Source organism: Phocoena phocoena, chromosome 1 (assembly GCF_963924675.1).
Source record: "Phocoena phocoena chromosome 1, mPhoPho1.1, whole genome shotgun sequence".
Classification (NCBI taxonomy): domain Eukaryota; kingdom Metazoa; phylum Chordata; class Mammalia; order Artiodactyla; family Phocoenidae; genus Phocoena; species Phocoena phocoena.
In genome coordinates, this window is record NC_089219.1 from 76,912,106 (window position 1) to 76,935,369 (window position 23,264).

General features: G+C 36.7%; 1 protein-coding gene across 1 annotated transcript in view; it reads left to right on the forward strand.

Annotated features, from left to right (window-relative positions):
- Positions 1 to 23,264, forward strand: part of HS2ST1 (heparan sulfate 2-O-sulfotransferase 1) — a 197,368-nt gene that overhangs the window by 157,089 nt on the left and 17,015 nt on the right. The window contains exons 2-3 of the mRNA XM_065888991.1: positions 2,135 to 2,373; positions 11,617 to 11,702. Of these exons, the coding sequence (XP_065745063.1) occupies positions 2,135 to 2,373; positions 11,617 to 11,702 (325 nt within the window). The remainder of the gene's footprint in view (positions 1 to 2,134; positions 2,374 to 11,616; positions 11,703 to 23,264) is intronic.

Below are 23,264 nucleotides of genomic sequence, written 5' to 3' on the forward strand. Positions count from 1 at the left end.
CCTTAAATGACAACAGTACTGTTTTATTTCCCTTAGTAGAAAAAGGAGGGTGTGTGGACATAATAATACCATAATAGTTTTGGACTGTGGTGATAGTTTGAGGTTGTTTGGAAGATAAAATTCCTTTAAAATTATTGAATATAATATGCTTAGGCTCTCCATAAATACATGCTGAATTTAATGAGACAGCTTCCATATCCTATGGAGATGCTTGAGCATCATACATTACCTTGATTATAGATTCATTTGCAAAGTACTGTCAATTTGAAAAATAGTATGCTTTCTAAACATGTGGTATATGTTTCTTAAAAGTCTGTCCAGATTTCTTTTTCTTTCTATTTATTCTTAGTGTTTTTCTATGCATTGTCTTTTTTTTCTTGGCCCTTAAATGTTGGTATTTCCTAAGATTCTGTTCTAAGATTACTGTCTCTTTCCATGCTATGTATTCTACATTATCTAGGTAGTTTCATCCATTCCTATGGTTTTTCCAGATGTTTTTCTTCTGCATGAACCTTTATTCTCAGCACTTGACCTATGAGCCCAATTATCTTTATCTCCTGTGTGTCCCGGACAGTATGTTCAACATTAAGCTCATCTCTTTTTCTCCACATTCCCAACTAACTCTCCCCCATGAAAATGGATACACTTGTATGCATATATGTGCTTCTCTTCCTGCTTTGGAAAGCACACTGCTAGTAAGCAGCAGGCCTGAAACTTTAATTCAAGTCTTCTGAATGTGAATCCTCAGCTCAGAGCATACTGTATTAACATAGTGGCCATATCTTCTGAACCAAAATTTAATATGGGTAGTCAGACAATATTTGAAGCCTGAACTTGTTCTTGTAATTATACCACATTGTTTTTCATGTCACTTTACTAAATTGTCGCCAGTATGGTAGGTAGATGCTAACACAAATATAATGTAAAATTGCAATTATGTATGAGACGTGCAGTATGAGGTATGTACACATACTTTGTGTGTGTGTGTGTGTGTGTGTGTGTGTGTGTGTGTGATTTGACCTAGTTAGGGAGATTAGATGATGCTTCCCTTGCAAGTGATGATTAAATTCAATGTGAAGTTCGAGGAGTTCACTAGGTATGGTCGAGGTTGAGGGAGAATGGATGAGAGTTCAAGGCAGGTAAGATAGCTTGCACAGAGATCTGGTGGTAGGAGGGTGCATGCTGTGTGTGAACAGTTGTCTTTGTGCAAAGTAACTTGCCATCTTGTTATATTTTCCCCCTCATTTCTTCCCCTTTTCTTTCTTTATTTGAAGCTGAAGATTTCGAAAGCAAAATGTTACTGCTTTTCCAACTGCTTGGTGGACAGTGATTTGAATTAGAGGAACCATGGAATTTAAGGAATAAACATAACTAGGACTTATCTGTAATGTAATACCAAAAAGAAAAAGGTTTTATTATGGTGTCGTTTCTACTGCTGTTACCTAAAAAGCACACCAGCATTTATAATCACTGCCCTGCTACATTTTGATAAAGCAGGAGATAACTACATCCTAAGTAATAAATTTCAAAATCATTGCCTAAATTATAAGTAATTTATTTTCTAAGTGTATTTTTTACTGTGAAGTTTAGTATTCTATTCAGTCTGTCTTTATGTGTTTGAAAATTAGTTCAGGCTGTAGAAATTCTATTGGAATGAAAAGTGTCTTTTGAACTACACTGAAGAACTCTCTGGTCTGTGGAGTTCTAAACTTGATGACTGTTTATTCTTTCATTCTTCCTATGCATATGTATTATCCTTCAGAGGTAATTCTGAACTTTTGGCCCTCAAAACATTTTTTCAGCTGCTCTTAACCCAGTTCTTGAATAGGAAAACTATGTTCCAGGACTAGGAAATTATTTTCAGTGTTTACAACTTCCTTATAGTGTCTTTTTTTGTTTGTTTGTTTTTGCGGTACGCAGGCCTCTCACCGCTGTGGCCCCTCCCATTGCGGAGCACAGGCTCAGCGGCCACGGCCCAGGGGGCCAGCCTCTCCGCGGCACATGGGATCCTCCCGGACCGGGGCACGAACCCGCGTCCCCTGCATCGGCAGGCGGACTCTCAACCACTGCGCCACCAGGGAAGCCCGCTTATAGTGACTTTAATACTAAGTTCATAATCTGTTTTTCTTTGCAGAAAGGGCTATTGCAAGACATGAAGTTCGAGAGATTGAGCAGCGACATACGATGGATGGCCCTCGGCAAGATGCAGCTTTAGATGAGGAAGAAGACATGGTGATCATTTATAACAGAGTCCCCAAAACTGCAAGCACCTCTTTTACCAATATTGCCTATGACCTATGTGCAAAGAATAAATACCATGTTCTTCACATCAACACTACCAAAAATAATCCAGTAATGTCACTGCAAGATCAGGTAAATACCACATAGGGGATGCATAATGTTTTCTGACACTTCCTAACTCAAATTTTGTATCTCAAGGAGATAAAGCATTTTAAGGGATATATATGCTGAGCCCAGTGGATTGTAAGTTTCTTGGGGGAAAGGACCAACCGAACTTACCTATAATTTTACATTCTTCACATTCTTGAATTTTTGAAGAGAATATTGATGCTCTTCAGTATGGTATCCTTTTAAAAATGTGAAATATTTTTAGCAGATGCCCTGCGATAAAAATCATTATATTGTCTCCACTTATGATTGAGAAATCTTTATTTGATGAATACCTATATTCTGTATGGTTCAGTTTTGTGACTAGACTCCTGCATTTCATCTTATCTTTACTATAATTTTTGTAAGTATTAGCTATAAACTCCTGACAAACAGGGATTGCGGCTTATAATTTTAACATAATCTTGCCTTTCAGGTTGTTAAGAATCTTTAGATAAACAGGTAGATAGATAATTTTATGAAATGGTTTTAAGAAAAGTGGAGCAAGTTATCATGAAATGAAATTGACTCCCCTCTTTAGCAATAGTTTCAGATATTTTCTTCACACCTGGAGTTCTGACTATAATTATAAAGTTCTCTCTACAAATACTGAAGGGAATGGGAATTGGGCCCCATGAGACGAAAAGATAATATTTGAAAATACTATGTAGGATCAAATACCTTATTGAGGTAACTTATTAGAAAGGTATTTGTGATAGTCATATAGTTAGAATGTATTTATCTGTTTGACTGAAGATAGCTGAACCTGTTTTATTGTCACAGAATTGATTGTTATCCCACTATTTAGCATACCTATAATCCTCACACTGAAGCAAGAGAATAACATTGATAGACAAGGTTAGGATCACTTTCTTGCTAGAGGGCTATTTGTAAAGGCTAATTGTATATGGCATATCATCTGCCCATGTAATTCTTGGCTCTCTGAATTATCCCTAATTACTCTTTTTTTATAAAACCAAAAATCTACATTCATCAGCCAAATCAAATAACTCTTGTGTAAATGAGAAGAAACATGAGCTTATTTAGTTAAGTGGGTCATAAAACCTATTCATTATGTAATATTGTATATCTCAAGGGCAAGTATCTTAAATCATCAGGTTTTATACAGTGTGTAGTAGATTTTAAGTGTATTTGCATGATTGCTTTTCAGAATATATCTTGGTTTAAAAGGAACATTTCTTAGCACTCACCTAATAATTTTAGATTTCTTCAGTAGTATTGTTTAGAAAAATAAAGTCAGCTTGTTTGTTCAGATTTTTAGAATTTGTGTCCAAATTTTCTGTCCAGCATTACAAAGCTGTCTGGCAGCTATGAGATTTCTGAAAATGACGTTGACCTTTTTTTTTTTTTCCTCATGAAATATAAATCTACAGAAGCTCACCACATAAGACATTTATAGGCATCATGTAGTGGTACATTTCCCCGGTTGCATTTGGGTGAGATAAAACTTCTGTGTTTCTTTCAATAGCTTGTTGTGTGTGTTTGTGTGTGTGTGTGTGTAAATATATGCAGCAAAAGAGAAGCGTAAACACTGTCTTAAAGGCAACTGGATTACATAATGAACAACACTTAAAACATGTTTGGGCGGAGTAGGAGAATAGTCTTAATCACTAGCTGGCATACTTCAAAATGTCAGCTGGTAGTTCAACACCTGGTCTTGATTAGGAATAGCTTATATACCAAATGTTCTCTAATATACCATATCTAAATTACTTACTGGTGTCTTGTTCTGTGTAGAAGCAGTTCTTCAAACAAGTCATAGGTATCGCTTCCCTTCCCTTTGCATGACATATTAGATAGTGTTTTAATTTCACTTTCAATCTAGTAAGCTTCATTTAGATGTGAAGTTTTGAATTACTAGATGCCTTGAAAATAATTTTAAAAATATCCCCTGAACTCCATCTTGTATAACACACTTGATTTTAATACCATATTTTTATTGTCCTTGTGAACTGTTCTCAACTGCCCTATTATTTTTATAGGAATTAATAAATGACCTATTTTGCTCTTCTTTCTTCTCTGAGAAATAGTTTCTAATCAGTGTCTAACTCAAGTGAGACTTAAAAGATGAGATTTTTATTAAATCTGCTGTTGTCCCAATCTTCCATTTAAAGCCCAGTTTACTCATAAAAGTATTTTGGGATGTAATAGGTGATTACACCCTTTATTCCCTCACCTTCCAGCCTCAGCAGTCCAGTCTGCTTAATATCTATCTGCCTTTAGCCCCAGCTCTTTCCTAGATGTATTTTGTACTGGGGACTGAGCTAAACTGTTTACATGCTTAATTATTTCTCACAAAAATTTTAGAGGCAAAGCCCAAATGTTTCTAGTGTGGTATAAAAGTATTCAATGTGTAACAGTTATGGGTATTCTTAGAAACAGTTCTCAACTCTGCTTGCAAGTTTTCATTTATTTATTGCATATATAATGTATACAGAGATTATTCTACATTCTTTGAGGAATTACCAAAGAAATCAAAAGCAAGGCTGTGTCTTTCAAGGAGCTTATTTATAATTTACTACGGAATGTAAAACATAATCGCAGGAACTATGAGGACTATTCAAAGACAACATCAGTTTATGGTGTTCTCACCAAAATGTTTAACCTGGACCTCATCTTGAGAAAGCAGGCAAATCCATATTGTAGAACATTCTCTAGAACCACTGTCCTGAACTCATCTAAAGTGTCAATGTTATGACAACCAAAAAAAAGGGATGGGGGGAGATGGACTAGAGGAGACTAAAGAGACATGAAAACCAAATGTATTTTGTGACCCATGATTGGATCCTTGATCAAAAACGTCTGCTACTTCGATTCAGAAACAAATAAGTGTGCGTGTGCACAGAGAAAAAGGGGGAAAGAAGAAGATAAACGGAAGTGACAAAACGTTAACAGTTACCCTTGGTGAAGAGTGTACAGATGTTGACCACTATTCTTTCAACTTTTCCGTAGTTTAGGAATTTTTCAAAATTAAGAAGTTTGAGGAACAGTTAGAACAAGGAGATTAGAAGATAAACATTTGAGAATATAAGGCACGAGAAGACTAAGTGATAAGAAGGAGGTGGACTCAGTCATGAAAGTTATATTTTTGAGATTTGGGCTTTACTCCGTTAATAGACAGGAATTGGCAGGAGACAGGTAATCAGCTCTTCTAGTTGGAAAATGAAGTTTACTCTGCTATCACAAAATATCTCTGTATTACAGAACATCTTGTCTTTAAAGTAACTATGCCAAATAGGTGAAGTGGCAGCATCTTTTATGATCTTTCTTAATTCTTTTCTGCTCTCACATATTTAGGTCTGATCATATTTAAGATCTTTCTAAGAAACTGGAAATATCCAGAATTTGCATTCTCTGTAGAACAGTGTAGTAATTTTTTTTTTCTTTTTAACTTACTGTTAAACCAACTTCTGGTCATTTGCAGTAGCGCATATGGTTTGATATTAGTTGCAGATACTGATTTTTCAGAACAACTCTTTAGATGAATGCCTCTCAACCTATAATGTGTATACTGAACACCAGTTAAAATACAGATTCCTATTCAGAAGGACTAAGATAAAGCCTGATATTCTGAATCTCTAAAAAGCTTCCTGTTAATGCCAAAACTGATGCTTCTGGTCCTTGAATCAAAGTTTGAGTAGCAAAGATCTAGAATAGGATTCTCAGTGAAGTGATGGGAAGATGCATATTATAATCTTCACAGGATGGTGAGTTACTTATCTTTAGATTCGTATTCCTACCTCCACAAGAAAATCCAAATTCCTTATCTAGGCCAACAGGTCCTTCTTAATCAAGTCCTTGTGCATTGTTCCTTGCTTCAACCTCTCATTTACTAGCCACACTGGCCTTTTGGTTCTCTGAATGCACTAAGCCTTTCCTGCTTCAAGGCCACTATACTTATTTCCTCTTAGAACGCACTTCTGGTTTCTCACAATTGGCTTCGTGTTATCCATTTAAGGTTTCAGCTTCATTGCAAAACCTTACTTGGCCATCCTATATATTAAATACCTCTTCCAACGTACTGTGTACCCTCATTCTTTCAATATCTTTCCTATTACTTATTGATTTATTTGTTTACTGTCTTTTTCTCTATTATAATTTAAGCTCCTTAAGGGCAGGAACCTTGCCTTGTTCACCTTGTATCCCTGTGCTCAGAACCGTGCCTGAGACATAGTAGATACATACATTTTTTGTTGAATGAATGAATGAACAAATGAACCCATTTAGATTCTGAAGGCAGTTCTTCGCTGAGCATGGTGCCGTGATGATAACTGCTGGCAGAGGTAGCCCCTCTGATTGATAGCATATGAGCATGACCTCTCCTTACCTCAGGTGATTTGAGGTAAGGGGACACATGCGCCCCCTCCCACAAAAAAAAAAAGTGATTGAACAACACAGTTCTGAATTTCAGTGAAGATAGTATATTATGTTCTATTGCTGCCGAACCTTTCTTATATTTTATCCAAGCATTCCTCAGTTTTTCTCTTTGTGTAGAAAACTTTCTGTCTAATGTAGTCTCATAAAACTACCCACAGCTGTACAATGAATGTTTACTTTAAGTATATGCATGAGTAGGAGTTTGGTAGGTATAATTACCCAAGTTAATAGCAGCGTTCACTCAATAGGTAGTAATTACAGAGTTGGAATTCGGCCAGGGTGTTCGGGATGACATTCCTACTCTTAGATAGTGAAAACAAGTTCTTTTGTGATCACAGATCATCATAATGTTGAGATTAATCTCATTAAGAATATAAGTCTAGATATAGTGTTAGTGCCATGGTGCTTTCTCAGCTTTTCTTACAGCACTGGTTCAGGTCTGGTTCGACTAGCAAATAAATCACAACACCACTCCCTACGCTGTTGCTTGTGTTTTCCCTAAAGGCATCTTGTGATTACTTGCTAGCCTGACTCTGCTTGAGTTATAAAATCTGACAAAAATCACAGTTTAGAATCTGCTCCAGGCTAGCCATAAAAACATCTCTCTTCCTGTACTATATCTAACTACCACTTCTGAAACATCTTCTCGATAGCCTTTTGCAATCAGAGTATGGAAATTCTCTTTGGATAAGGTCACCATGGTGACTATTTCTTTTCCCCAAGAGTTTTCGGTGTCTTCAGACTCAACCTCATTTGATACTACTAGCTTTGTTCCTTTTTGCCTCTCACTTTATCGTTCATTAGTGCCAAGTATCATAGTCAGTAAGAATCTATAAAATGAACTGAGTAAAAGCTTGCTCACCTGATCCGCATTTTCCCCTACTCCTCTCTATTCCAGAGCTTTATCTCAAGGTCTTGGGCAGAATGCGCCACTGTAGAGGAAAACCAGAAGAAACACTGAGAGACAAGTGGTACAGAAGAGGCGAGAAGGCAGAAAATGACAGGGCAGGAACTGCAGCTAGACTGGTGAAAGGGAACAAGCGAAGATGAAGAGAGAGGAGGGTAGGGAAAACTCTGGAGAACTAAGAGGATAAATATTAAACATGGCTAAAAGGAGAAGTGGCTAAATTAATACCTTGAAAGGAAAATGTTAAAAAAATACTGTTCTTCAAAGAGGATTAATTAGATCGTTATGTCCTTGCAGATCACTTTTGAAGAGGAGATTAGGATGGTGTAGACTTTCAGTTGTGTGTGAGTGACACTTCTAAATGCTCAGACCGTTGTCCAGATTAGTGGGAACCACCACTTTAACCTTCTTGACAACATTTGTTTGCTTAGCACTTTTTTCTTTCCTGTGAAGTAAATCTCAGCTCAGCATCTTTTGATTTATTGCAAATTGTAAACCAGCCACAGCTCTATTAATGAGACTTTAGCAGATTGCCTGAGTTAAATGTTGATGAGATGAAAGAAAAAACATACGTATACATATATATTAAGTACGTAGCCTTCAGTATTCTCTTAGTTGGAGATTAGAGAAAGATTCTGCGGGTTTTGGAGACTTAGCAATAATATAGTGTAGGGAATTTAAAAGCAATAATAACCCACCTGAATTTATGTCAGAATTAATTTAGTAAAATAAAATCCAAAGTCCTACAGAGGCATTTAGTCTGGGTCTCTTAGTTTTGACCAGCAGTGTTCAACCCCTGAGGTTACCCAAGATAATAAAAAGGCAAGAGTGAGTCAGCGGCCATTGTTGAAAAAGGGTTATTCAGTATGAACAATGTGAGAGTAGTGAGCAGGGCGGATTGGAAGTTGAGATTATAATGAATGTAATGAGGAAAATAAACAATTGAGAGAGATATATCAACAGAGCTTTGCGATCTTAGAGGTTGAGGAGTTTTGAATGACTGGATCTCGGGGGTTTCCTGAGCAGTGGATAAAGCCTGAAATACTCAGTGTCCAAGTTTGTTGATCAGAATTATAGTACAAACGATATCTGTCTGCTCTTCTTTCAAATCCTTCTGGTTCCCCCCTCCCTTGTTTAAATTGGACAATAATAGATTAAAGAAATTAGCCAGTGGTATAGAAGGATGATTGGACCAAAATCTGAGGTATACGGTTCTTGGGCTTCAGTTTCTTTATCTATAAAATAACGAGTACAGGATATCCTTGGCCCTTTCACCTCTAAAATGCTGATTCTATAAACAAGAGAGTTTGAGTTTGGTGACAGCAGTAGAAGATTCATGCCTTGTTCTGTTCTGTTCCCTGAGTCCACCTGGAGGCATAACCCTTTTACTTATTTTGTTACTTTTAATACTGTGTTTCTTGGCATGCTTTGGTTCTGATGTGCTTCCGGCATCACTGTGTGTGGATAGATGGAGAAGACTGAGTACCAGGGTCATTCTGCTCCCGTCCCCCATTCTTTTTTATATATTGTGGTAGCTTGTAAGATATTCTTTAAAAAATTGTTCTATTTCAGTATACTTTTTTCCATATCACAAAAGCAGTGACTATGAGAATATATCCTTGCTAAAGAGCTTCTGTAGACCTCAGGCCTCCTTTGCAGGTGCTGCGGAAACAAGCTTCACGTTGATAAAACCAAGAGCTAGGTCCTGGGCCCACACACGCTAAAGTCGTGTTCCTTGGTGTGGCCCATTGACCTGGCCATCACGTGGAAACTTGTTAGAAGTCCAGAAACTTGGGCCCCACTCCAGACCTTCTGAATCAGAATCTGTGTTTTAACAAGAGTCCCAGATGATTCATTTGCACGTTGAGTTTGGGAAGCCCGGCAGCAGTCCAGATCTCATCCAGCTTCCTGGGCTCTTCACCTCACATCGAAGGACACATGGCAGATGAAGTGTGTCTTTAGGAGGATTTAGTTTGATCTTGACTGTTCTTTGGAAGGGTGGAAGAAAAAAGGATACTTGAAGTTTACACCTAAGTCTTTCATCACAGTGTGCTATGATCCTCTAACATTTCGCTTATATAGCACAGTTTTGTCAGACTTCAATCTGGCATCTCCTTTCATTTCCCTCTTACACCATCACATCCATATTAAATCAGCTTCTGGAAAATAGAGCTGAGTTGTAAATATGTCTTAAACACCCTTGAACCATCACCTACCATTCCTATTCTCTTTGCCTTCTATTTCTCCCTCATTTGGTGCTGAAATACTGAAACTGATTTTCATAGAATCAAAAGCTTGTTTAATTTACCATTAAGTGAAAATTATAAGGATTTTTCATATTCAACATGTAAATTTTTTTAAGGATTCAGTTTATGGGTTATGTAAGTTTTTATTTTCTGTTTCTTTTTCACTTGTCACTTGATATTTTTATTCTATTTGATGCCTTACTTGAAGAAGAAATAGGAAAGAACCTGGTAATCTCAAATCACACATTTGAGAACCTGGTAATCTCAAATCACACTGTTTCGGTGGGGGAAAACTGCAAATATCTGCAAAAATATAATTGTGTATTCTCTAATGCAAAATAATTTTGTTATCTACATCCAATTTTCAGATGTTAAGGATGTGTGTGTGTAAGATAATAACATAAGGTTCATTTCATTTCCCTTCTAAAAACTCCATTATTTCTCTTAGTATATGAGTTATTGATGCTTCCCCTAAAAAATAAATTCTATTTCCAGAATCTTCCATTTTTCCTTAGTTCACATCCTTCGACCTAAGGTTGCTTCTGCACTGTTTCCCTACTCTGTCCTTACCAATGGGCCTTATCCAGGAGGTAGCCATCATTCATGGCTATTAACTTATTGACTGAGCTGGTAAGAAGTGTGCCAGAATATCTCCATGTGACTAACTCTATTCTAAAATGTAAATGAAAGACTGATAAATTGTCAGAAGTATGTGATTGACAGTCCTGTGTGTTAGAGGCTGAGGTCACAGCTTGCAGATGCTTTCAGTGCAGCAGGGGGCACTGGGCCCCCAACCCCTCACCCATCCCCACCCTGTCTCTAGTCTCCAGAAGAGATTTTCAACCACCTACTGTTGGTCATGCAGAGATTTTCTTATTAGAAATTTATACCATTTCTCTTTGAGAAATTATGTATCACTGCCTCGCAGCTGGTTTATAAAGTTCTTTATTAGCCAGTTTTTAACATTTTAATAATATATTTACAGTTAAATAATTTTTATATTAACTAATCTTTTGTACACTTTTAATTCCAATAGATTAGAATAGTAATATTTAGATATCTTAAAAATTTTATGTGTATCACACCTCTAATGTTATTAAGCTTTTTTATCAACAAGTTAATGATATCTGCTCAAGCTTATGATATCTGCTCTTAGCTCTTTAAAGTCTTCTGTTTCTCATCCTTTCTTTAATCATTTGGATTAAGGATTAGTTGATATTTGTTATTTGTTGAGTCATTAATAAATGAGAATTTTTATGAATAACAAGAGTCTGAGAAGAAAACAGATTTGCATAGACTATCCCCATACTGAAGTGCTGCCTGTTTCAGCTTGGGTGTTGGTACCCATCCTCCCCTCCCCTCCCCTCCCCTCACCTCCCTGCCCCTCCCCATATAAATGTACTCACTCCACTGTGTCGTAAATGGTTGCCTTGTGCAGTTTTGTTTTCAGGATCCTCTTTCACTCTTTTCTGAGGGTGGTGACAGTAGCTTCTCTATGATGAATTAGCAATTACAGGTCACACTATGCTTTCCTTAGTTGAAGCCTGTATTTCAAGCTCTGTAATCGTCAGAGTGGTGTGATTGCTTTTGAATGTCTAAATGAAAAGTATTTTGCTATCACCAAACTTCATTTTCTTTAAATTGTACTTAAATAATGAGTATGTTCTCCTTTTTTAGGTGCGCTTTGTAAAGAATATAACTTCCTGGAAAGAGATGAAACCAGGGTTTTATCATGGGCACATTTCTTATTTGGATTTTGCAAAGTAAGTTAAATCTAAAATGATACACGAAAGAATGCTTTGTACTTTAGCAACCTAAAAAGGAATCAATTTATTAAATTATTATGATTTTGATGTTAAAAAAACATACTGGCTTGTGTTTGCCACTTTTAGATATGTAATTTAAATATACCTTCTAGTGTTTTACTGCCCTCTAGTGTTCATAAATCGATAATTGTCATATTAATTTTAGAAATTCAAGGTAGATTAAATTTAGGTAATGCCCTTTAAGTTATTTATTATTATTATGTTTCTGCTTCCTGTACAGTCAAATGACTCTATTTTAGGAGCGCCCCAAGTTTTAAGCTAGAGGCCAATCAGAGTATGACTTACCACGTCACTGACTGAGAACAGAGAAAGCAAAGGAGCCACTACTCAGTTATTGGTGCCCTGAAGTGTCTGCTTCTCAGCCAAGACACATTTCCCCTCGGGCTACCTTGTTTTAGCTTTAAAAATGAGATATATTCTAAGGAGACTTTTTTCTTTTCCTGAGTGAATGGCGTTTTTGTGGGGTTTTTTTAACATCTTTATTGGAGTATAATTGCTTTACAATGGTGTGTTAGTTTCTGCTTTATAACAAAGTGAATCAGCTATACATATACATATATCCCCATACCTCCTCCCTCTTGCATCTCCCTCCCACCCTCCCTATCCCTCTAGGTGGTCACAAAGCACCAAGCTGATCTCCCTGTGCTATGCGGCTGCTTCCCACTAGCTATCTATTTTACATTTGGTAGTGTGTATATGTCCATGCCACTCTCTCACTTCATCCATCTTACCCTTCCCCCTCCCCATGTCCTCAAGTCCATTCTCTACGTCTGCATCTTTATTCCTGTCCTGCCCCTAGGTTCTTCAGAACCTTTTTTTTTTTTTTTAGATTCCATATATATGTGTTAGCATACAGTATTTATTTTTCTCTTTCTGACTTACTGTATGACAGTCAGACTAACTCTGTATGACAGTCTCTAGGTCCATCCACCTCACTACAAATAACTCAATTTCGTCTCTTTCTATGGCCGAGTAATATTCCATTATATATATGTGCCACATCTTCTTTATCCATTCATCTGTCAATGGACACTTAGGTTGCTTCCATGTCCTGGCTATTGTAAATAGAGCTGCAATGAACATTGTGGTACATGAATGTTTGAATTATGGTTTTCTCAGGGTATATGCCCAGTAGTGGGATTGCTGGTTTGTATGGTAGTCCTATTTTTAGTTTTGTAAGTAACCTCCATACTGTTCTCCGTAGTGGCTGTATCAATTTACATTCCCACCAACAGTGCAAGAGGGTTCCCTCTTCTCCACACCCTCTCCAGCATTTATTGTTTGTAGATCTTTTGATGATGGCCATGCTGACTGGTGTGAGGTGATACCTTATTGTAGTTTTGATTTGTATTTCTCTGATTAGTGATGTTGAGCATCCTTTCATGTGTTTGTTGGCAATCTGTATATCTTCTTTGGAGAAATGTCTATTTAGGTCTTCTTCCCATTTTTGGATTGGGTTGTTTGCTTTTTTGATATTGAGCTGCATGAGCTGTTTATAAATTTTGGAGATTAATCCTTTGTCAGTTGCTTCATTTGCAAATATTTCCTCCCATTCTGAGGGTTGTCCTTTCATCTTGTTTATGGTTTCCTTTGCTTTGCAAAAGCTTTTATGTTTCATTAGGTCCCATTTGTTTATTTTTGTTGTTATTTCCATTACTCTAGGAGGTGGGTGAAAAAGGATTTTGCTGTGATTTATGTAATAAAGTGTTCTATGTTTTCCTCTAAGAGTTTTGTAGTGCCTGGCCTTACATTTAGGTCTTTATCGATTTTGAGTTTATTTTTGTATACGGTGTTAGGGAGTGTTCTAATTTCATTCTTTTACATGTAGCTGTCCAGTTTTCCCAGCACCACTTATTGAAGAGGCTGTCTTTTCTCCATTGTATACTCTTGCCTCCTTTATCAAAGATAAGGTGACCATATATGCATGGGTTTATCACTGGGCTTTCTATCCTGTTCCATTGATCTATATTTCTGTTTGGGTACCAGTACCATACTATCTTGATTACTGTAGCTTTGTGGTATAGTCTGAAGTCAGGGAATCTGCTTCCTCCAGCTACATTTTTCTTTCTCAAGATTGCTTTGGCTATTTGGGGTCTTTTGTGTTTCCACACACATTGTGAATTTTTTTGTTCTAGTTCTGTGAAAAATGTCAGTGGTAGTTTGATAGGGATTGCATTGAATCTGTAGGTTGTTTTGGGTAGTATAGTCATTTTCACAATGTTGATTCTTCCAATCCAAGTACATGGTATATCTCTCCATCTGTTTGTGTCGTGTTTAATTTCTTTCATCAGTGTCTTATAGTTTTCTGCATACAGGTAGTTTGTCTCCTTAGGTAGGTTTATTCCTAGGTATTTTATTCTTTTTGTTGCAATGGCAAATGGGAGTGTTTCCTTAATTTCTGTTTCAGATTTTTCATCTTTAGTGTCTAGGAATGCAAGAGATTTCTGTGCATTAATTTTGTATCCTGCTACTTTACCAAATTCATTGATTAGCTCTAGTAGTTTTCTGGTAGCATCTTTAGGATTCTCTATGTATTGTGTCATGTCATTTGCAAACAGTGACAGTTTTACTTCTTCTTTTCCGATTTGGATTCCTTTTATTTCGTTTTCCTCTCTGATTGTTGTGGCTAAAACTTCCAAAACTATGTTGAATAATAGTGGTGAGAGTGGACACTGTTGTCTTGTTCCTGATCTTAGAGGAAATCATTTCAGTTTTTCACCATTGAGAACAGTATTGGCTGTGGGTTTGTCATATATGGCCTTTATTATGTTGAGGTAAATTCCCTCTATGCCTACTTTCTGCAGGGTTTTTATCATAAATGGTGTTGAATTTTGTCAAAAGCTTTTTCTGCATCTATTGAGATGATCATATGGTTTTTATTCTTCAATTTGTTAATATGGTGTATCACATTGATTGACTTGCGTATATTGAAGAATCCTTGCATTCTTGGGATAAAGCCCACTTGATCATGGTGTAGGATCCTTTTAATGTGCTGTTGGATTCTGTTTGCTAGTATTTTGTTGAGGATTTTTGCACCTATGTTCATCAGTGATGTTGGCCTGTAGTTTTCTTTGTGACATCTTTGTCTGGTTTTGGTATTAGGGTGATGGTGGCCTCGTAGAATGAGTTTGGGAGTGTTCCTCCTTCTGCTATATTTTGGAAGAGTTTGAGAAGGATAGGTGTTAGGCCTTCTCTAAATGTTTGATAGAATTCGCCTGTGAAGCCATCTGGTCCTGGGCTTTTGTTTGTTGGAAGATTTTTAATCATAGTCTCAATTTCAGTGCTTGTGATTGGTCTGTTTAAATGTTCTATTTCTTCCTGGTTCAGTCTCGGAAGGTTGTGCTTTTCTAAGAATTTGTCCGTTTCTTCCAGGTTGTCCATTTTATTGGCGTGTAGTTGCTTGTAGTAATCTATCATGATCCTTTGTATTTCTACAGTGTCAGTTGTACTTCTCCCTTTTCATTTCTAATTCTATTGATTTGAGTCTTCTCCCTTTTTTTCTTGATGAGTCTGGCTAATGGTTTATCAATTTTGTTTATCTTCTCAAAGAACCAGTTTTTAGTTTTACTTCTTTCTCTAATTGCTTTAGGTGTAAGTTTAGGTTGTTTGAGATGTTTCATGTTTCTTGAGGTCGGATTGTATTGCTATAAACTTCCCTCTTAGAACTGCTTTTGTTCCATCCCGTAGGTTTTGGGTCATTGTGTTTTCATTGTCATTTGTTTCTAGGTATTTTTTGATTTCCTTAAAGACACTTTCTTTTTTAAGTGATTTTCCTTTATAGTGATTTGCCTGAATCTGGACATAACTAACTCTCATTTTCCATGTTTTGGGGGAGGCATGGGATCAAGGTATTCCTATCATAATTCTCTGAAGAAAAGTTCATAAAACAACAGGCTTACATATAGTATCCAAGCACTATGGGGCTCCCCCTAGAGTCTGTGCTGCTTTAAGTACTAATCAGAAAACTGGTCAAAAGGAATATTCTGTAAACATACGTGGCTTGATGAATCCATTTAAACGTTTTATGTAACACATTGAGTATCATTATAGGAAAACTTCAAATGCAGATCTTTTCCCTAATAAAACTCTGCACTAACTTCAAAAACATTAAAAATAGATTTTTAAATTATTTAAGCTTAGACATGTTTGCTCAGTCATTGCATTAGCAGTCATGACTTCAAAGTAATACACCCTCATGTATTTGTCAACTTGAACGAGCATTCTGTGTAAAATCCAAAAATTTAATTGATATCCCACTGTCATTTTAACTTCTCAAATTTGAAAAGAAGTTGAATGAAATATTACGGATTCACACTGATAATAAATCTGAACTTTTTTGAAAAGCCCGTAATTAAAAGGAGTCTCCCAAATATTACATACATAGAACAATATATTCTTATTGCTAGTTTCTTCCACAGCACTCAACATCTTACAGTAAAGTGGTTGCTTTAAAGTTAGATGTACATTTTTCTATAAATAATTCATACAGCAATATTGAAAACATTTTATAGGCAGCTTTAAGATAAACGAATTATTTTTTCTTTACAGAGGCATTGGACCAATTTCATAAACTTCATTCATATGCATATTTTCCCTCAGGGCTGCATTATCCTTCAATTGAATGTTTGTTACCTTTTCACCTAAATGATTTATTTTTTTTCCACACACAGCTTGGTTTCTCATACTTGAGGTTTTCATTATTAAAATAATATATTGAGTGCTTTTGCTTTGGGCAAAAGTCTTGTACTTAGAATGAAGTTCTGGTGTATGCTAGGGTTTTTGCAGTTAAAAAAATATAAAGGTTCTTGGAAAGATTAATCTCATTTTTTAAATATTAACATGAACATTTAAGGGTTTGAATATTTTCCTAATGTGTTTCATTTTATTGGAAGCAATATGTATTGTGAAAAACTTTAATAGACCTTTACAAGATGTTAAACAAATACCTTAAAAAAATCAACAGGCAGAAATGTATTTTGATGTATATAGTCACAAACTATTTTAGATGTAACTACTATCTTTTAAAATAATTTTTAGTTTGTCATACTCACCACGAATGAGTAAGGAAGAGGAAAGGAACATCACTTTACCAATTTTTTAAATATTTTATTGCTTAAAACATATTCTTGACTGGTGTAGTACGTTGTGGAGTCCATTAAACTACTTGCCTTCAGGAGAAAACCGTCAAATTTGATGAAAGAGATATTTAGTCACATAGCTTTTCAATTGCCTTAGCAGAAACACTAAAGAGAGTACAAACCCAGGAGACCCCAGGAAACCCAGGCAGTAAGATAAAGTATTAAATAAAGTATTAAAAGTAGTTTCTAATTTAGACTGATCACTAAGAAGCACACATTTTATTTGCAAGCTGATATCTGCTCACGTTGTGTTTTGGTTACAGTTATCTGTTTTGGTTTATCTGTTTTTATTCAGAACTTTAGAATAATAACAAAAATATCTTCTTGTTACATATTTTGATTCCTATCCTGTCTTATTCCTTTTTGTCTTAACTCTATCCTTACTTTTTTAAGCACATTTCCTAGTTCTTCCTTCCATTTTTCCCTTTAGTGTTTAATTACTGTTTTTTTTTAATTGGTGAACAAACCATTTTAAAATAATGCAGATATGCTAACATCATAAATTTAGAAATTTTCCAGTGGAAAAAAATTGTGTAGGTTAGACATTTTCAAATTGTCCTAGGGTGCAGGCAATATAAAGTTGAATAAGTTGCAGTTCTTGTCCTCAGTGAGTTCACTGAAACCCCCTTTTTTACTATTATTATCACTTCATTATGATTCATTATGAACAGTGAAAATATTACAGATTATTCTCCCTTTTAAATTTATACCACTCATTTATCAGCAGCATCTATCACTCCCATTTTGATTTTCTTCAAATTTTATACAAAAGAAAAACATTTGAACATCTCTTTCAAAAACCTTTTTCAGAACATTTTCCTTTATAAAGGATAATGTCCAGCTAAAAGAAAACTATTTTAATGCTGTTTTTGATCAGACTCTGCTGAGATTTTTTATGATCTAGCTACCTAGGGTCATATGTCAGCATCTGGTCTTAGAAATATATTTGGAAATTATTCCTGATCCAACAGTCAGTTTTATTCAGGTCCACGTCAGGTGTGTACCTTTGTGGTCATCCCCAGGAATGAGTATGGGTTTTCATCACCATCATTTTGGTTTCTCTGTATCACCCCTGTTGTCTTTTCAGAACAATTGAGGTAAATCAGTAAAGAAACAGATATGTCAGGACAAGTTTAGTAGTATGTAGATTCATGTGAGATTGTCCCTTTTGCCTTGTACTTATCTGCTGAACCAGTTGAAGTTTGCACCACTTTCTACAACTTTCAACAAATATGTCACAAACACTGTAGAAACATTTTTAAAATTATTTTAATCATTGCAAGTAATATGCGAGAGTTGGCTTTTTATTGATTTGTATTACTAGCTCTTTCTGTAGCATTGATCCTGTAGATGCTAAGGAGTAATGTCTCAAGTCAGATTTAGATTTCTAGTTAAATCCTCCTCAGTTCCTTCCCAGCTCAGCAGTCTCAGCCACATGACTTCAGATCTTCAGTTTCCCCATTTGTAAAATGAGGATAATTAAAGTAACTACTTCATGGGTGGTTGTGAGGATTAAATATGATAATGTATGTGAAGCAGTTAGTTTGTGACTCACACAGAGCTGTGTTAGGCTCTTTTAAAACTCTGTCTTCGTTCAGTTACCACGTTGTCTTACTGGTGTTTTCTTCTCCCTGTCTGACTCTGTGCTGGCCCTCCTTATTCCCAAGTCCTAATAAGGCATTGCTCAAGATTCTCTCTTTGCCTCCAATGTTCTCTTTTGGGAAGTTTACCCATTTTTATTTATCAAAACATCCAAGCAAGAAACTTTAGAGTCATCTTGAACAACCCTTTTCTTTGCCACATATATCTAGTCAGTCACCAAGTTTTCTGAACCTGGCTTCTTTCACTTAGCATAATGCTTTTGACATTCATCCAGTTTGATGCATGTATCAGTAGTTAGTTCCTTACTGAGTAGTAAGGATGGAGGCACCACCATCCTTACTGTCCATCTACCAGATCCTGGATACTTGGGTTGTTTCCAGCTTTTGGTGATTATGAATAAAGTTGTCAAAACATTTGCATACAGGTTTTGTGTGGACACAATGTCTTCATTTCTCTTGGGGAGGACCTAGAAGTGGGATTGCTGAATTGTATGGTAGCTCTGTAAGACACGGCTAAGCTGTTTTCCCAAGTGGCTTTATTATTTTGCAGTCTCACCAAAAGTGCATGAGAGTTCCAGTTGCTGTGTATCCTTACCAGCCTTCGGTATTGTTGGACCACACTCCCCCCTTTTTAAAATTTGGGCCATTTTAATAGATGAATGTTCTTTTTAAAAGATAAATAATTATTTTAAAAACCTTTTATTCTTAACATCATTATCAGTGGGACCAATAAATACCAACAGGTCATTCACTGTTTTTGAAACAAGACAATGGGAACTTACCACTAGAAGGATTTGAAGCTTTCTATGAACACTTTAGAGATAAGAGAGTCCAGAATAAATATGTACAGTCCTCCCTTGTTATTTGCAGTTTCCGTATCCACAGATTCATCCAACCATAGGTTGACTGTATAAGATATCTTTGTTCCCCCTGTGAGACTGCTGATTAACTAGAAGTGTTAAATCTGGTATGAAGCAGAAATCTCAAAGCGTTAATGCTTCCCAAAGGCTATTCAGCTCTCCTTCAGCTTCATCATCTTCCATTTAGGCTTTGTCTAGCCAGTTGACAAGGTTCCTTTCAAAAGTTCTGAGTATGCACTTGTTCTTTTAGCTATTCTTACTGTTCATTCATCCTAGGCTATACAGAGTGTGGGTGTAAGGAAATGTGCCTGGTTTGTCTCTCTTGCTGTCGTACATACATGCTGACATGGCAAGAATAAGGTTTCTTACCAACCTGCTGCTCAGATTATATTTTTTCCCTTTTGATCGCCATATAACATTGCAGATTCCTACCAAATCTGCTGTTCTCTTCCTAGGAAGATTATGTTCTAATGGGTCAATGATAGTTTAGTTTCCTGGAGGGAAGATGGGTTTTCTACTCTTCCATCTGAGCCCTCCTGAAGAACAGCTCAAATGACTGACCAGGGTTAAAGCTGGAGTCTGCAACTACAGAACATATTTTTCCACTGGTACAAAACTACCTGTTTGGCCAAAGTTTTAAACATACAAACTTAAGAGGATGCTTGTTTCCTAACTAGCTGAGCTGAGTGGCCTGATGCTCTTTTATCATGCCTATTTTCAGTTATAATTCCTTGCCTTTATGTCTATACAGCCATACCCTAGCTTATAAATAATAGTTCTTAGCCATTTTCAGAATAAGTTCACATAGGTTATCTCATTAAAACCATGTTTCATACATATAAGCACCACCCAAAGCCATGCCCCAGAAAGTCATTTCCCAGACAGCAGGAAGAGTTTTGTCAAGTGCCATATCCCCCTTTCACTTCTACTTGGTAAGAATTGCTATCTGTTCCACATGTCAGGGGCTAGCAGAAAGCAAAAAAGAAGAGGCATTGGTAGGAGATGTTCTGGGACGAAGTAATTCCCAAGGGAATATAGTTCACGTGGATCAGTGGCTAATAATGGAGATGATAATGGAGGTTCCCAGGGAATTCCACAGTCTTAAGAATGGAGTCATTGCCCCACTGCCCTGTGCTTCCCCCTTTTAGATTCCTCTTACAAGACAGCTCTAGCAGTTAAGGTAGCAGCTGTGTATCCCTGATACCTCCCTACCTACCCTCTTCTCACTAGTGGGTGCACCGTCCCACAAAAAGGCTTTTGTAAGTGGCCAATTCACAGCGGTCTATTCAACCTAATTTTAATATCCAACACCTATGTTTCTGACACCTTACTGAACACTAGTGACAAAGCCATGAACAAGAGAGAAACAATCCTTTGCCCTCATGGAGCTTCTACCCTGATACCTAATTTGACAGTGCCGTACATTTGCAACAATACTGTTTCTTCCTTTAAAAATTTGTGAAAAGATTATTTTACTGAATTGTTGGTTTTATAGGTTTATGAGTTGTTCAGTGAAAACAATATGTCCCAAGTTCTAATAAACCAACTCACAAATTTAATATAATACCGTTTTACCAAAAAGTTCTGTGTAGTTTTCAGTATTTCCATATGTACAAAGGATTTTAGTGACTTAGACTTACACTTACTTAATGATGAGAAAAGGACTAGAATTCAGGAGGGTTGACCCCTTTTTACACACAAAGCAATTTTATAGAATACAGCCTGTTTGTAAGTTAGGACTTCCTGTTCAGTTAATTTACAATCATTCAGAAGCTAAAAGAATCGAGTCATATCCAGGCACCTTGCTTTTTTCTCTTCTGTGGTCTCTTTTCACTACTCATTTGCTTAAGCATTTAGTATAAAACATTTATAGAATGCCTGTGCGTAAGACATTTATTGTAACAGGCAGAAGTAAGGGGAAAATGTGAAACTAGTCAGGTTAGCTGTGTGCTTTTCCGTGCCTTTGAAAAAATATTTTAGTAAGAAGGGAAATTTGTTATAAGCAGTTAGCTAAATTGAGGGTTTCTCTGGACAGACGAGCGAACATATCAAGACTGTCAAGAGAATAAGCAACTTTCACTATCTCTTATTGAGTCATACAACTTAAGCTTACTTTTCTCATTTCTCACTGTGATTCCCAGTTTTACAGAGATTGCTAATATTTTTTTTTAATCTTTCAAATAGTACTAACCAGTAGGCAAGTATTTATGTATACCAGGCCCTGTGAAATATATAAAGGAAGTGTGAAGCACTCTGCCTACCCTCACGTGGCTTATAATGCTATTGGGGAGGAAAGACTCACAGGAGAAACGCTAGCAGGACAAGCCAAGAGTAAAACTGCCTGATAGCGATAGCTCCTGGGTGCAGGTGTCAAATGAGAGCAGATAGCACTGTATGCTGGAGTCGTCAGGAAGACTTCCTAGACTTCACAAGATTTTGTTATTGCCCGCTTCAGTTTATTCCAAAACAACAGCCAATAACCTTTCTTCCCCCAGCTTTATTGACACATAATTGACGTATAACATGGTGTAAGTTTAAGGTGTACCATGTGATGATTTGCTATACACATGTATTGTGAGATGTTTACCACAATAAGGTTAGTTAACACATCCTCACCTCACATGATTACCATCTTGTTGTTGTCGCTGCTGTCGTGATGAGAACATTTAAAACCTACTGACGTAGCAACTTTCAAGTATACAGTACGTACAGTATTGTTCATTATAGTCGCCATGCTGTACATCGGATTCCATATCGTGACGCTTCTCGGCTGACTCAGGAAGGCCTCCCTCCTGATACATAACATGCTCTACAAGGCCCACGTGATCTGCACGTCTTCTACCACCACCCCCATCTCTCCACTCCCATTCTCTGTTACTGTCCCCTTCCTGATTCTGCTGCAGCCAGATTGACCTCCTTGCTGGTCCTCAAAAATGCCTGGCACTTAGCTGCTTTGGGGCCTTCATACTTCGAAGTCTTATCTTCCTGGAACACTTTCTCCTAGATATCTACATGGCTCTCTTCTCATCACATAATAATACTGCTGCCTCCCTGGAAAACCCTGTTTTGAATTGTCCTCTCCCCACTTCTCCCTATTCCATGCACTGCATCATTTCTCTCCTTAGTATTTTTACCATCTAACATATTTACTTATTTACTGGTTTATGTTCTGTCTCTCCCAAGTAGAATGTTAACTCCAGAAGGATGAGGAATTTTTCCCTTTTTTTCACTGCTGTTTTCCTAATATTAGAATAGTTCCTGGAATATATTGGATACACGAAAAGGTACTTTTTGAATGAATGAATGTAATAGAAAGAATAGGACAATGAGAAAGGCATTCTAGTTAAGGAAGATAGAATGAGCAAAGGCATGTAAGGAGCAACAGGAGTTGTTGGGAAGCAGAAGAGGTGGGCCTAACTGTAACAGATAGATGTTTCTTGTTTGAGGAGAGTTGAAAATAAAGTTAGATAAGTAAGGTGGAACCCAAGACATAAGGCAAGCAGACATTAACAACCAAGCAAAGGAGTTTGGGTTAGAAGTCAACATAAACAGTAGGGGTATTTCAGGTTTCTAAGAAGAGTGATCTAATAAATGAGGTAATATCAGTTGAGAATTGGTATGAAGGTAGACTGAAAGGGAGAGAGACTGGATGCAAGAAAACCAATTCTTATTATTAGAAAACCATCAATTATTGCAGTAATCCAAGCAAGAGGCCTACAAAGAGGGCAATTGTGACAAGAAAGGAAGTGAGGAAGACAGGTCAAATCTCTGAGAAAGCCTACAAAAGAAAAAATCAGAAGGACTTGGTAACCGTGCTAAAGAAGAATAAAGGAGAGTCAGGATAACACTAAGGTTTAAGGCTGGGATAAGTGAGGATATTAGAACAGGAATCAGCTAGAC